This window comes from Micromys minutus (genome assembly GCF_963924665.1).
Source record: "Micromys minutus genome assembly, chromosome: 2".
In the NCBI taxonomy this organism is placed as follows: Eukaryota; Metazoa; Chordata; class Mammalia; order Rodentia; family Muridae; genus Micromys; species Micromys minutus.
In genome coordinates this window covers 67977248-67991096 of record NC_137971.1, presented here as the reverse complement: position 1 = coordinate 67991096, position 13849 = coordinate 67977248, and the positions used below count along the sequence as shown (strand labels likewise).

The window sequence follows — 13849 nt, the reverse complement described above, 5'->3', positions numbered from 1 at the left end:
CTGTTTTGCTCTTTTTATTTTGCATGTAATTCATTCTTGTAATACGTTTTTCTTTAACTTTTACAATTTCACACTCACATATGTATATGTGTATGTATATATATATATATATATATATATATATATATATATACATATATGTATGTATATATATGTATATATAATATTGTTGTTACATTTACCCCATTACCTTCTATGATCCACCTTATTTTGTTTTTGAACTTCTTATTCTCCCCAACTAGTCTTTCAGAGGTTGCACCATTAAAGCAACCATTTTCAGACAGTAGCTTGTTAGGAAAAGATGGAGACCATGCATAAATCCTCTGTGATGGCATGTTGAAGGGCCCAGTCTTGTGAAGGTATAGCTGCTGTTCATAACTGCAATGACAGTGTCATCTGGATGGCAGTACTTTGTGGGACTTACCTCCTTCCTTCAGTTCTTTAATTCCTTTCACCCCAACTTCTTCAATGGGTCTTTAGAGGTAGTCTGATGGTGGATGTGGACTGAGGTCTTAACAGTCAATATTTCTTGGCATTTTCACCAGATATAAGTCTCTGCATTTATTATTGTCTCTTCCAAAAGGAACTTCTTTGTCCTAGGCTTTCAGTGGTTCTAGTCTGTAAGTTTATGGTAGTTTGACAACATGTTCATTTAGAAGTACAGGGGTAGTAAGTTCTCTCCTTGGATCCCTTGCCTCCCCAGGAGTAGGCTTTGACCAGTGTATGATATCAGCTGTGTATTCCTTCCTGTGGAGCAGACCGCCAATCCAGTTCCAAAGTGGTTGGTGCTGTTGCCCCAGGGGGCCATATCTTGCCTGGTGGGTCAATGTTATAGCACATATGTCATAAGTGGGTGAAATCATTGACCGTTTTCTTCCTTAGTATTCTTTACAGCATCTTTCAAACGCTATGAACTCATGCAGGCTGAGAAGGGTTCTACTACTAAGCCCCAATTTGATTTCTATGTCCGGTAGCATAGTAGACTTTGTAGCTTTGATAAGCACTTAGTTTGTATTTCACCACCATCAAGGCATAGAACACTCTCTATTACACCTTAAATTTACCTCTTTCAGGTCAGTCTCTTCCTTCACATCTGTTCTGCCTCCACAGACTGTTTAGTCTGCCTTCTGTCACTTAGCACAGTACAGATGAGGTTTCTGTTGCTCTGTGAATCAGTCGTTCACCTCTTTCCAAATAAAGCTCCATTGCAGTGCGCTCATTCGGCAGCTGGGCACTTGGGTTGCTCTGATTCTTGATACTTAGGAGTAATGTGGCTGTAAATAGTTGCTTACAGGATTTTGAGTCAACAGACCTTCATTTGATTTGGATAAATACCCAGAAATGGAATTTCTGGTTTGTATTGTATGGGTATTTTTAACATTATTAGAAGTCACTCAGGAAGTGGAGGCAGGCACATCTTTGAGTTTGAGGCCAGCCTGGTCTACAGAATGAATTTCAGGACAGCCAGGGTTACACAGAAAAAACTCTGTCTCAAAAAACCAAAACTAAACCCAAACCTAACAACAAAAACAAAACTCATTCTTAGGAGATGTTGCTGATTTGCTTTTCAGAGTTGGTGAACCATTTCACACCCCAGCAGTGTATATAAAAGTTCCCTTGTTCCACATCCCTAACAGTAGGTATTACTTAGTTTGTTGGTTTTGTTTGAGCTGTCCTAGTAGACATAAGAACATTTTAGAGTTGTGTTTAGAAGTCTGTCTTACCTCTTGAATAATGCTGAGCACTATTATTGTATATCTTTGCTAACTGGTTTGCTAAGGTTTTTGCCCATTTACTGCTGTCTTACTGAATTGTAATCAACTCTAATCTTAAGTATCACTTAACTGATAGGAGTGTATGTTTTCCTACTGTGGCTTCTTTTCCTTTAGTTTCTGCATTGGTGGTGGTAGGACCCAGGTCCTTTCTTGCATGTGCTGAGTGAATGTATGCTGAGCTAGTGCTGTAATACTTTTCATGATTTTCAAATTTTATTTATTTCTGTGGGTGTTTTGCCTGTTTGTATGCATGTGCACCATGCGTATGCAGCGCATAGTAGAGGCTGAAGAGGGCATCAGATCCCCTGGAACTGGAGTTGCAAATAGTCTCATGTGTGCACTGGGAATTGAACCCTGGTCCTCTGGAGTAGCCAGTGCTGTTAGCTACTGAGCCCCTCTGACAGGTTAAATCTGTAGCTCCTCTTTACCTTCTGAAGAAACTGGGGTGTGTTGTCCTTTTGTTCCCAGTTTGGCTTTTGCTGATTGGATTCTTGTGGAGCAGTTCAGTATCTTCCTGTCTTCTGTTTCTTATAAGTTAGTAGTTGACTAAAGTAGAATCTAGTAACTTGATCAGATTTATATAAAATCTTTTCGTAGGTGAAAACCTTAGGTTTCATGGGTGATACTTGGTCATCTTGGTCCTTCTTTCTTTGTTGTTTAGCTGTTTATTCTGATTCATTTTATTTTGAACAATGTAAAGTGCTTGGTAGGCATCCGTTGCCTAGGAATCCGTGTTTAAGTGTTTGTCATTGTCCTGCTGTCTTTTATTTGTTTTTGAGAAAGGGTCTCTTTGTGGTTCTGGCTGTCCTGGAACTCTTTTGGAGACCAGACTGGTCTGGAACTCACCGTGGACCCTGCCACTGTCTCCAAGCAGTAGGATTGAAGGCACCACTGCATCTCACCTTCCTGCTGTCTTGATTGGAAGCTCACTTCCCTTGTCAGTGTTGACTTCTGAGAAATGGGGTGCTGATGCCTACTCCTAGGGTTGCTTTAAGATTATGCTTAGAAGAGAGCTGGCCACAGAGGCTAGCATATAGTCAATAGATGTTAGCTCTTGCTGTGTGAATTTAAAAATACTCTTAAAGGGATTGGAGAGATGGCTTAAGAGGTTAAGTGCATATTAGTTCTTGCAGAGGACCCAATTAGATCCTAGCATTCATTAGTCAGCTCTTTTTTTTTTTTAATTTCTTTTTAAAGATTTATTTATTATATATAAGTATGCTGTTATTGTCTTCAGACACACCAGAGGGCATCAGATCCCATTACAGATGGTTGTGAGCCACCATGTAGTTGCTGGGAATTGAACTCAGGACCTCTGAAAGAGCAGCCAGTTCTCTTTAATGGCTGAGCCATCTCTCCAGCCCCCAGACAGCTCTTTTAACTCTAGCTTCAGGGAATCTGGCACTCTGCTGAATTTAGCATTTACATTGCATGTGTACACCCTAAAATACACACACACACACACACACACAGACACACACACACACACACACACACACACACACACACACACACACACACACACACACCCCACACCCCTAATTAAAAATAAATCAGCCAGGCATGGTGGCATATGACTTTAATTCCAGCACTGGGGAGGCAGAAGCATGAGGATCTCTGAATTAGAGGTCAGCCTGGTCTACATGTTGAGTAGGCCAGCCAGGGATACTTAGTTGACCTTGTCTTAAACAAACAAAAAATAAACCTTTTAAAAAATTTAAAACCATGAAATAAAAAGTGGATCATCTTGATTTATGAGGAAATTAAAATTTAAATGGCTAATTTTTAGTTCCCGTGGCTTTATTTTAGGGGGTGACCAAGTGAGTTATTTAGCTGAGCAGAATGGCTCTCTGTGTTCACCGGTTTGAGGTTGGATTTAGTGGACATTTGTGGCAAAGCTTCAGCCCTAAGGTGCTCCGTGCCAGTGTGTCCAAGATGGGTATGAGCTCCTGTTAACTGGCCTCACCTGCACTGGACACGCAGCTGCTTGTGGAATAGACTGCACCATATCTTGACATTCACTGAGAAATTGCTTCTTTCCAGGAGCTTACTGTTAATGTTTTCATTTTACAGTGTAATGTTCAAGCCCAGAAATGCCTTATGTGGATCGACAGAATCGCATCTGTGGTTTTCTAGACATTGAAGAAAATGAGAACAGTGGGAAATTTCTTCGACGGTATTTCATCCTGGATACCAGAGAAGACAGCTTTGTATGGTACATGGATAATCCACAGGTTTGTAAAAACTGAAGCTTACCTTATAATAGTGTAAAGAAGTTGTATTTATCATAGTATTTGATATAGATGATAAATTTGTCTTCTTCACAGTACATATTTAGGTTTATTTGTACAGGTTTAGCTTTCTCCCCTGTTGGCATCTGTGACTGTACTTATTTAATCGTCAGAGGGTAAAATTAGTTTATTTGATTGAAATTAAAACTTATCCCTGAATACATACGTGTATGTGTGTGTGTGTGTGTGTGTGTGTGTGTATTTATTTATTTATTTTTCCCCCCTCGTGTGAGGCAAGTACTGTTTCTAATGGAGAGTGTTTTGACTAAGCACAGATTTGAGATGTTCTGCCTAGGAATGTGAGTGTTGCCATTTGGAAGAATTACTGAAACACTGATATTCTTGGACATAATGTAGTTCTTTGATCATGTGCTGTCCACTGAGTGTCAGTCACTATGATGAGTCTGTGACAGAAATGGACTTTTAATTTTGTTGTTTCCATGTAAGTCTCTGGGGTATGATGTAAGATGTTGAAAAGTAGAATCCTTTTAAGGGTCGAGAGATAGCTCAGTGAGTAAAGGCACAGGGACCAAGTCTGAGGGCCTGAGCTGACTCCTGGAATCCACATGGTAAGAGGAGGGAACACATCCCAAAACCTTGTTCTTTGACCTCTTCCCATGATGTGCAGCCCCCCTCTCTCCCACCCTGCTGCCCCAGTAAATATAATGTAAGTAAATAATAAATCAACAGACAAAGAAATAAGTGGAAGCCCAAGTTTTAAGATGAGTGAGAGCTCTGAAACTAAAAACCATCTGTTGAATAGTTGAAAACTTCCTGTTTGTGCAACTTGTTATTTCAAATGAAAATTTTTCTAAAACTGAGCCTGGAGATAGGTGTCATAGTGAAGTCTGTGGAAGGTGACGGATGGTCTTCTGAGCCGCCTGCCTGGTGTGCTGGTCCTTCAGCCTGGGAGAGAGCCAGACAGATCCCTGTAACTAATCTCTGTTACCTGTCTGTATTTTCATATGGTAATGTATACATATTCACTTATATGTATGACTGTGGTTTGCAAAGGGTCTTAGTATTAGTTTAGTCTCTTCCTTAATAAAGAAAAGCATCTTCAGGTTAGACATAACTTGAATGACATACTGCAAAAGAGTATAGATTATATTCGAAACTGTCAATTACTACTTTTGTATGACCTAAACTCCAGTCTTGATTTAACCCTCTGCCATGTAAGTTTAGCTCTTTATTTACAGGCAATCTTTGAAATTTGAGGGGATGAGATGGGTTATATTTTAATCCAGTTTATATTAGCTGTGTATTCGCTTTGTGTGATGAGGCTTTTTAGCTGGCAATGGCATGCTCTGGCAGTGTCCATGGAGACCTTATTGACAGCTTTGTTTGAGTCTGAGGTCCTTTCTGAGGAGGCAGCTACCTGGCTGAGCAACTGCATGGTTATTATCTCCATTTACTTGGTCTGAGTCAGTGGGAGAAATAGCAGGGCAGCAGAAATCAAAAGTTCATGTACAAATGAATCAGATTCTTGTCTTTTATGGTCTTGGGTATTTGGCTGGGACATGATTCATAGGTAAAGCCAAATCTTTGCTGGATCTCAGCACTGGATCCTGCAGAGCCAGGGCATATGCTGTCAGTGTTTTTCTCGATTGACTTCTCTTTGCGGAGCACTGTTCAAATGGTTCTCCTGAATTTTCCATAAAAACCCCTTATTTATCTATTTTTTATTCTTGTGCAGATTCTTATTCTAGTTTTCCCTTTTGGCAAAACTTCTCACTTAACAGGTATAAACAGATAGATAAAAAATGAAGTCTGTTCATTACCCTGTATGAAACGTGGACTTGGAATTCAGAAAAAAAGCATAATTGAAAAGGCAGAGGGAGCTGACATTATGATAGAGGTGGTAACATTTTAAATTGACCTAAGACTGGATTTGACTGTGGCCCAGAGGTGGAGGAGGAATGATCACAGGATTCAGAGTAGCAGGCCAAGGAGTCGGTGTAGGAGCCTGCAGTGTTTGGTGGTCCATCTTGGCAAGGAGGTATCTTAGATTTGCACTCACGTAGGTCTTTTCACGTAGACTTTTTGTGCATAAGGGGTGTGTGTGTGTGTCTGTGTGAGAGAGAGAGAGAGAGGAGAGAGAGACAGAGAGGGGAGAGAGAGAGAAGCAGGTGCTGGTGATTGTCCTGCTGTACTAAGATCAGGCTGTCTCGGCTATACTATGTAGTCCAAGACTGGCCTTGATCTCTTGATCTTCCTGCTTCTATCTCCTGTGTGCTAGAATTACAGATGTGCAACACCACACTCAGCTCACATGAACTCTTCAAAAGACATTTGTCAGGCTGGCTCAGTGGTTAAGAACACTGACTGCTCTTCCAGAGGTCCTGAGTTTGATTCCCAGCAACCACATGGTGGCTCACAACCATCTGTAATGGGATCCAATGCCCTTTTCTGGTGTGCCTGAAGATAGCTACAGTGTACTTATATAAATAAATCTTGAAAAAAGAAAAAAAGACCTTGGTCCTTTTTCAATTAGTACATTGAGTTCTCTGAATGTTTACATAATTTAAAGTCTTTTTCCAGTTTATGAACTTACACACTTGTCTCTGTCAGCCAGTATACCAGCCAATAACACCAGATTTGTTTCATCATTTACAAATAAAGACCAAGACGCACCTCTTCCTGAAATTTTGCTGAGACTGTTAGATTAAGCTACATGAAATTGCCAATTTAGAGCCATTTTGAATTACTGAAAACTAACCGCTTCAGATGATTTCATCTCATTGCAGTGTCCAGTGCCTAAGTGGTAAAGCAAGCAGCTCTGTTTTGTTTGTTTGTTTTCAGCTTTCCTTCAGGAGCTGCTTCCTCTTTCTCTTTACTGCTCTCTGTGCCACTAACCACCCGTTTACAACCCATTGCAGTCTATTATAAGGACTGGTTTTATGGCTTAGTTCTGTGAGGAAGTTGGCAACAATAAAGAATAAATAAATAAATAAATAAACAAATAAATGTATACACACACACACACACACACACATATATATATACAAAAAAGTGAATTTGAAGACTTAAAAAATTTGGTGTTTGGTAAAATGAGCTGAGGAACTTATAGGTATATACAGCGTATTTCCTTTTTTATCTTGAATGTTTTATTATTATTTCTAGCTCATAAGGTTACACGGTTTGAAACTTAGTTTCTTTTTGAGAATTTTTGAGAGTAGTCATAATGTGATATTTGAGTTTGTTTTTTCTAATTATATTTATCTCCTTCTGCTGTGAACCTGTGTATATAATCAAGATTCCTGTTCATCATGCTTTGGTGTTTCGTTTTTCTTCTTCATACAAGACTTAGAGGTTTATCTAGATAAATAAAACAGTGGACCAATAGAAGACTTAAAAGAAAATGTTATTCCGAAGGGGTTATCATATTTATATAATGTTATATTTATAATTATATATGTATGTTGCAATATAATTTTATATGTAAGCACACATAAATGTTATGTGTTATATAGTTATATGTAAATATGTTATTTATAATATATAAATGTTACATTAAAGAAGAATAGTGTTTGAAAAACTCACTTTGGTTATAGTTGAATATTGCCAAGGACCTTTATGTATTTCATTTTCTTATCTAATTTTTTCTAAACCTAATCATCCTCTATTTTTAAGAAACCAAAAAATTTAAACATAAAATATATATGATTGCAACCTTTCAAACGTTAAAGATTTATAATTTTATTATCTATATATTCATTCCTTGAGATCTATACTTGGGATTTTGTGCACAATATGTAGTTTAAAGCATGTCATATGCAGTTTAACTGTAGGTAGAAGCTTAAAAGCTTTGAAAACTTGTTCCTGCCAAAGATTCCCATTTCGTGTTTGTCTTAACCATGAAATGTTTAGTCTTCCAGGAACTTGCTCAGTCATTCATTAGAATAAACCTGTAGGTTTGATTTTTAATGGATATTATTTTAAGTCAGTTTTAAAAGACGGATTCTGCCTGAACTGTGTCAGGGAGTTTTAACAGTTGAGCGGGTTTTGGTTTATTGAGACTGGACTCATTACTTTTCCTGGAGTTTCTTTCTAGGTTATACTACTTCCAACTTCCCCTCTGTAATGCAAATGCTTTATTATCTTCAAAATGTGTTAAGCAAATCATCATTGTAGTAATGGATCTCCTTGGCTTTCTCACTAGTTTCAGATTTTCAGCAGAATGAACTTGCCTCTTAGTTTTCTGTTTAGACTCCCAAGTGTAGTTCTTAGTATAAGTTCTGAAGCTGCTGGGTGTTTTTGTTGTTTGTTTGTTTGTTTGTTTTTTTGGTGTGTGGCAGGCAGCAGCTCATTACTGCAGTTGCTGCTGCTGGTTTATGGTACTTGAATTATACCAGGGCCCCAGGTAGGCTGTGAAAACACTCTGCTCAGTTACAGCACTAATTTATTTTGGTTGTCTCTGCCTTTTTTGTTTGTTTGGTTAGTTTGGCTATACTCGTCCCTGTGAGGAGATGCTTACCCACTAGGTTGGACCCCAGCTCCCTAGTAACCATCCTCTACTTGAGCCCAGCACCACCACTTGCAGCTGTTGAAGACTTTGAGTTTACGTGTTGTTCATCCCATCAGTGTTTGATGATAGCGTCCAGCCTCCTCTACTTCCTCCTTCTTTCTCCTCCTCCTTTTATGTTACAGATAAATCCCAAACTTAAGAATAAAAGGATTGGGCTGGAGAGATGGCTCAGTGGTTAAGAACACCGATTGCTCTTCCAGAGGTCCTGAGTTCAACTCCCAGTAACCACATGGTGGCTCACAACCATCTGTAATAGGCATCCAATGTCCTCTTCTGGTGTGTCTGATGACAGTGACAGTATACCCACATACATGAAATAAATAAATCTTTTTTAAAAATTTAAAAAAACAGAGCTAGTTCCAGGACAGCTAGGGTTACACATAGAAACTGTCTCAAAACAAAACAAAAAAACCCAGTTCCAATCTATATACTTGTCTGCAGAAGACTTAAGGAGAACCAGTTGATTGCTTGTGGTGGCACACACCTGTAATTTTAGCATTTGAGTAGTAGAGACAGGAAGGTCATTATCCTTGTCTGCATAATGAGTTTAAGACCAGCCTGGACTACATGCAGTACTACTCAAAACAGTAACAAAAAAAAAAAAAAAAATTAAAAAGAGAATCAGTTAATATTTTGAAAAAAGGCATTTCAAGTAGATTTTAGTGTAGCACTTACACTGGTTAAGTCCCTTCATCCCTCTGGCTCTCACACTCTCTGCCTCCTCTTCCTCTGAGTTCTTGAACCCTGGGAGTTGATGGAGACTTCCTGTTTAGGGCTGAGTGTTTTGCGTACTGTCTCTGTGTTTGTTCCCATGTGCTGCAAGAGGGAGCTTCTTTGAGACTGGTACTGATCTGCTCCCTGCCTGGAGTCAAAAGACCAATATTTTAAAAGAGATATATTTGATAAGATCAATGTAAAGTGAATAATTTTCAAACTTATAACTGAGCTCCTTTGTGTCTTTAAATATTTTCTCATTGCTTTCATAAATAGACTCATGCTATAAAGTTTTAAGCTCACATAAAAAAAATGTATTAGTTTAGCTACAATAAGAAAGACAGCTCTTTAGCTGTAGGATATTCCACAGTGGAGCAGAGAGAAACTCAGCTGCTTATTCAAGCTGACATATTTTTTGTTTGTTTCACTCTTTTGCCTTCAGGAGCTAGAACCTGGGGCCTCAATCCAGAGCCACACCCATAGCCCCTTAGTGTTATCTTGATGTTAGATCTAGTAAATGTGTAAACTGAATAAAGTATATTTATAAAACGTTATTTCAAAACTTTTCAAACATTTTTTAGTACATTATGTTATTGTAAAATGAATAAATAATGTTGGGAGTTAATTGTATTTTAATCATTATTTTTAGAACCTGCCTTCTGGATCATCGAGAGTTGGAGCCATTAAACTTACCTACATTTCAAAGGTAGACTTTATATATTATTTTAAAGATTAAGTTTTTTGTTGATCTTTGATATTTCTGAGACAGTCTTAACTATGAAGCCCAGGCTGGCCTGAGTTTTCCGTCCTCCTGAGAGCTGGGATTAGTGTGCCAGCACGTGCAGCTCCCAGTTACTCTCATACGTGAACTCGGCCCCAGGTAGGAGGGAGTGTGGGCAGAACAGAGCAGCTCTGTCATTGCAGTGGTGCTCAGGTTCTTCCCAACACTGGGCATGCTCAACATTGTACTTGGCTACTGTTGTTAGAAGTCCTTTCAGTTGGTAAAACTGGAAGGAGTATGAGTTTAATTTATAGGATGTGGCAAACACAGAAGTAATACTGGCTTTTGTGATTGGGTACATGAATGTCAAAAGGGAGAAATTGCTAAGGTGAGTTGCAAATCTGGGAAGTGAAGGTAGGATTGCCAGCTGTAGGCCAGCGTCCATCCATTACCTTGAAAGACATTTTCTGAAAATTAAATGACAAATAGAGCAGGAGAGAAGTCAGCTGACAGGCTCTGTCTTGGGACTTGTGGGTGACAGTTTTTAAGTTTATAATACTTGTTAAACATTTTTCCAACTTTTAAAATTCCATCGCCTCTGACATTTTGTTTTTAGATATTTTTGAAGTTTTTATTTTTATTGTGTGCGTGTGTGCCTGTATTGTGCGTATGGATACCTGCAAAGGTCAGAAAAGGGCATTGGTTCCCCTGAAGCTGAAGTTAGGTGGTTGTGAGCCACCCGACACACAGGTGTTGGGAACTGAAATTGGGGTCTCTGAAAGAGCTTCAGGGGCTTTAACGACTGTGTTTTACCTTGAGGGAAATGTACATTGTCATCATGTTGAAGGAATAAGGCGGTTTTCCTTTTCACTTTGATTTACTAATTTCTGTTTCTTAAAATTGATTTTTTTAGTACTGAATTTTAATTTTCAAAAATTTAGACTATATATTTGTTTAATAGCTTTTTTGTTTGTTTTTGCTGAAGACAGGGTCTCATTATATAACTTTGGTTGACCAGGAACTCACAATGTAGAGTAGTCTGGCCCTTATTCAGGGATCCACTTGTCTCTGCCTGTAGAGTGGGGATTAAAGACATGAGATATTCCTGGACTGGCTGGTTTATTTAATCCCTTACTTATTTATACATGTTTACATGTTTGTTTTGTTTGGACAAGGTCTCTCCTAAGTAGTCCTGACTGCCCTGGAGTTTACTATGTAGGCCAGGCTGGCCTTGAACTCCCTGAGATACAGCTGCCTCTGCCTTTTAGAAGCTGGGATTAAAGGTGTGGGCCACTACAACTGTGTGTTTTTGGTGTTTTGTCAAGTTAAGGTTAATTTACTGAGGTGTTTGTGTGTGTGTGTGTGTGTGTGTGTGTGTGTGTGTGTGTGTGTAACTTGGTTTTTACACAATAGCCATGAACATCTGTTGGTAACTTAAAATATGAGGTGCTAATGGCAGTGCCACACTGAGTATTGTTGGTGGTAGTGACATATTGTTTGTGATAGTGACACAGCACTGACGAGCTTATGCTGTGGTCTTGTGACAGGTGTGGATTCCTTTTACAGTCTAATTTAAGACACCCATCTTTATAGGTAAAATACTTTACCAGTTTTACAGTACAGGCATCTGTTCTCATTGGCAACGTAGATTTCTATTGTTCCTTAGACTAAATATATAATAACTTATATAGTTAAACAAAATAAACAGTTCAGCTTATGTCGGATTGTTACATTTTAGAAGACAAATATTTCCTGTAAATTGAGACATGGAAAATGGTTACTGGAGTGGCTGGTGGCCTGCCACCTGTAGCGATGGTTACTGGGGGGAGTAGGATTACGTCGTAAGAATGAACTCGCGCCCCCCCCCCCAGTTTTGTTTGGTTGCCCATAGTGCACGTACACTAGGATGTAAGCCCTGGCAAGTGCTCCCACTGTCAGCAGAGTGATGTGGGAAGAATTAGTTAAAGCAGGTGAGAGGGAGACTGTAACTCCGACATTGCCTTGTGTTTTAAAATGGGAGATTGGTCTTGAAATGACCAATGTTAGTTAGCTCAGGGAAGCAGGCAGGGAGTAGCCACTGTTTCTCCTCCTTTACTGCTCCTAGTCATAATGTAACATTTTCTGTTCAGTGCTGCCCTGCAGCTTACTGGAGTTAGCGTTGTATACTTTTATTGTTCCAGTACAGGCATGCTGGTTTTCCCTACACTTTATTCCTAGAACAAACTTCATGACTGGGCTGTGAGTGTAGTTGAGATTCATCAGGAACTCCAGACTAGAATTCATTGGGAAATACAAAGTGTGGGTTCTGACCCTGGGAAGCAGCCGGGCAGTGATCGCAGTGATCGTGAATAGAGTTCTGAGGGCATCTTACTCAGAGGGGTGCTGCTGAAGGGGTGCTGCTGTTGTTCACCGTGTGCGCTCAGTGACCCCTGAACCAGCGGGGGTGGAATGCCGTGTTGAGTGCTCAAAGAGATAAACAAGCACACAGTCCACCATCTTTGCTTAATGTTGGCTGCCAGCATAGAAATACGAGGTTTGGGAATATTCATAGTTTCTGTATTCTTTGAGGGCATGTTGTAGGTCATGTCTAGGGAATGGTGTTTGTGTGACATAATGTCTGCTGGTATACTTTCAACTTCACATTTCCAGGAGAAAAGAAATGCATCTAAAGAGAATATGGAAGCATCATTTGTCTTACAATTGGGACTCAGATTCTATATCTAATTTGCTATCATTAGGTTGCTTTTAAATTTTAATTTCAGATTGGTATGCTAAGTGAGAAACTGTGCATGTAGAAGAGTGCATGGTATTATAGACTGGGTATTGTAGTGTGTGGACAAGGACTAACACAGACCTCCTTTTCTTACCAGGTCAGCGATGCGACTAAGTTAAGGCCAAAGGCAGAGTTTTGTTTTGGTAAGTAGCCATGTTAACAGTATTTTATTTTCTAAATGATATCATTCCACCAACCTCCACTTAGTTGTTTTTTTAAAAATGTTTATTGTGTGTTGTGTGTGTGTGTATGTGTATGTGTGTGTGTATGTGTGTAAAAGAGAGAGAGCGCAAGCGCATGCACACACGTGTCACAGTGCTCATGTAGCAATCAGAGAATAACTTAGGAGTCAGTTATCAGCATTCATCATGTGAATTCAAGAGATTGAACTTAGGCTCAGCACCTTTACTTGCCATCTGTTCAGCCCTGCTTGTTATTTTGTTAGGCTGATAAAATTTTTATTATATTATAAAGGAAAACAGTCACAAGACATAAACCTGTGACTTAATGAATTATTCTATGAGGAATTCCTTTACAGCCATTATCCCAGATAAGGGTTAAAACTTTGACTGCCAACCCCAGGTCCCTTCTCTCATCTTAGTTATAACCTGTCCTGCTCTCATGTGTAGCTCTTAGGATCTCATCCAGCAGTATTCAGGTAGTGTTTAGCTCTGTACCTTGTCCACATAAATAATGCAGTGGACTTGGTCTTTTGTGAGGGAAGGAGATATTTACCGTTGGAGGCAGGAGGTGCTGAGGGTGGTAGATTGAACAGGTTCTTAGTGAATGCCTAGGATGCATTGGACTTGGGAGAATACGGAGTGTTGGTGCTGGCTGACAGGCAGATAAAGTGCCTGCTGTTAACCATTCCATTAGCATCATTAGCAGTAGGTTGATAGAGGAGATATGGAGTCAGGGATACCTCTGTGAATGAGGACACCCATGCTGGGGGCCAAGTAAATTGCAGATCATTTTTTACCACCAGTGAGAAGAAATGAGAGCTCAGCGACACAGGTGTGCAAGGGAGGAGAACATGGTGTAGGAACA

The 13849-nt window shown here is 39.5% G+C and overlaps 1 protein-coding gene across 3 annotated transcripts in view; it reads left to right on the top strand.

Moving 5' to 3' along the window:
- The window catches only part of PLEKHA1 (pleckstrin homology domain containing A1), a 45931-nt gene that overhangs the window by 8038 nt on the left and 24044 nt on the right, over positions 1-13849 (top strand). For all 3 annotated transcript variants that reach the window (XM_080911345.1, XM_080911347.1, XM_080911346.1), the window contains exons 2-4: positions 3849-4009; positions 9958-10014; positions 12900-12945. In XM_080911345.1, the coding sequence (XP_080767471.1) occupies positions 3869-4009; positions 9958-10014; positions 12900-12945 (244 nt within the window). In that variant the 5' untranslated portion in view covers positions 3849-3868. The remainder of the gene's footprint in view (positions 1-3848; positions 4010-9957; positions 10015-12899; positions 12946-13849) is intronic.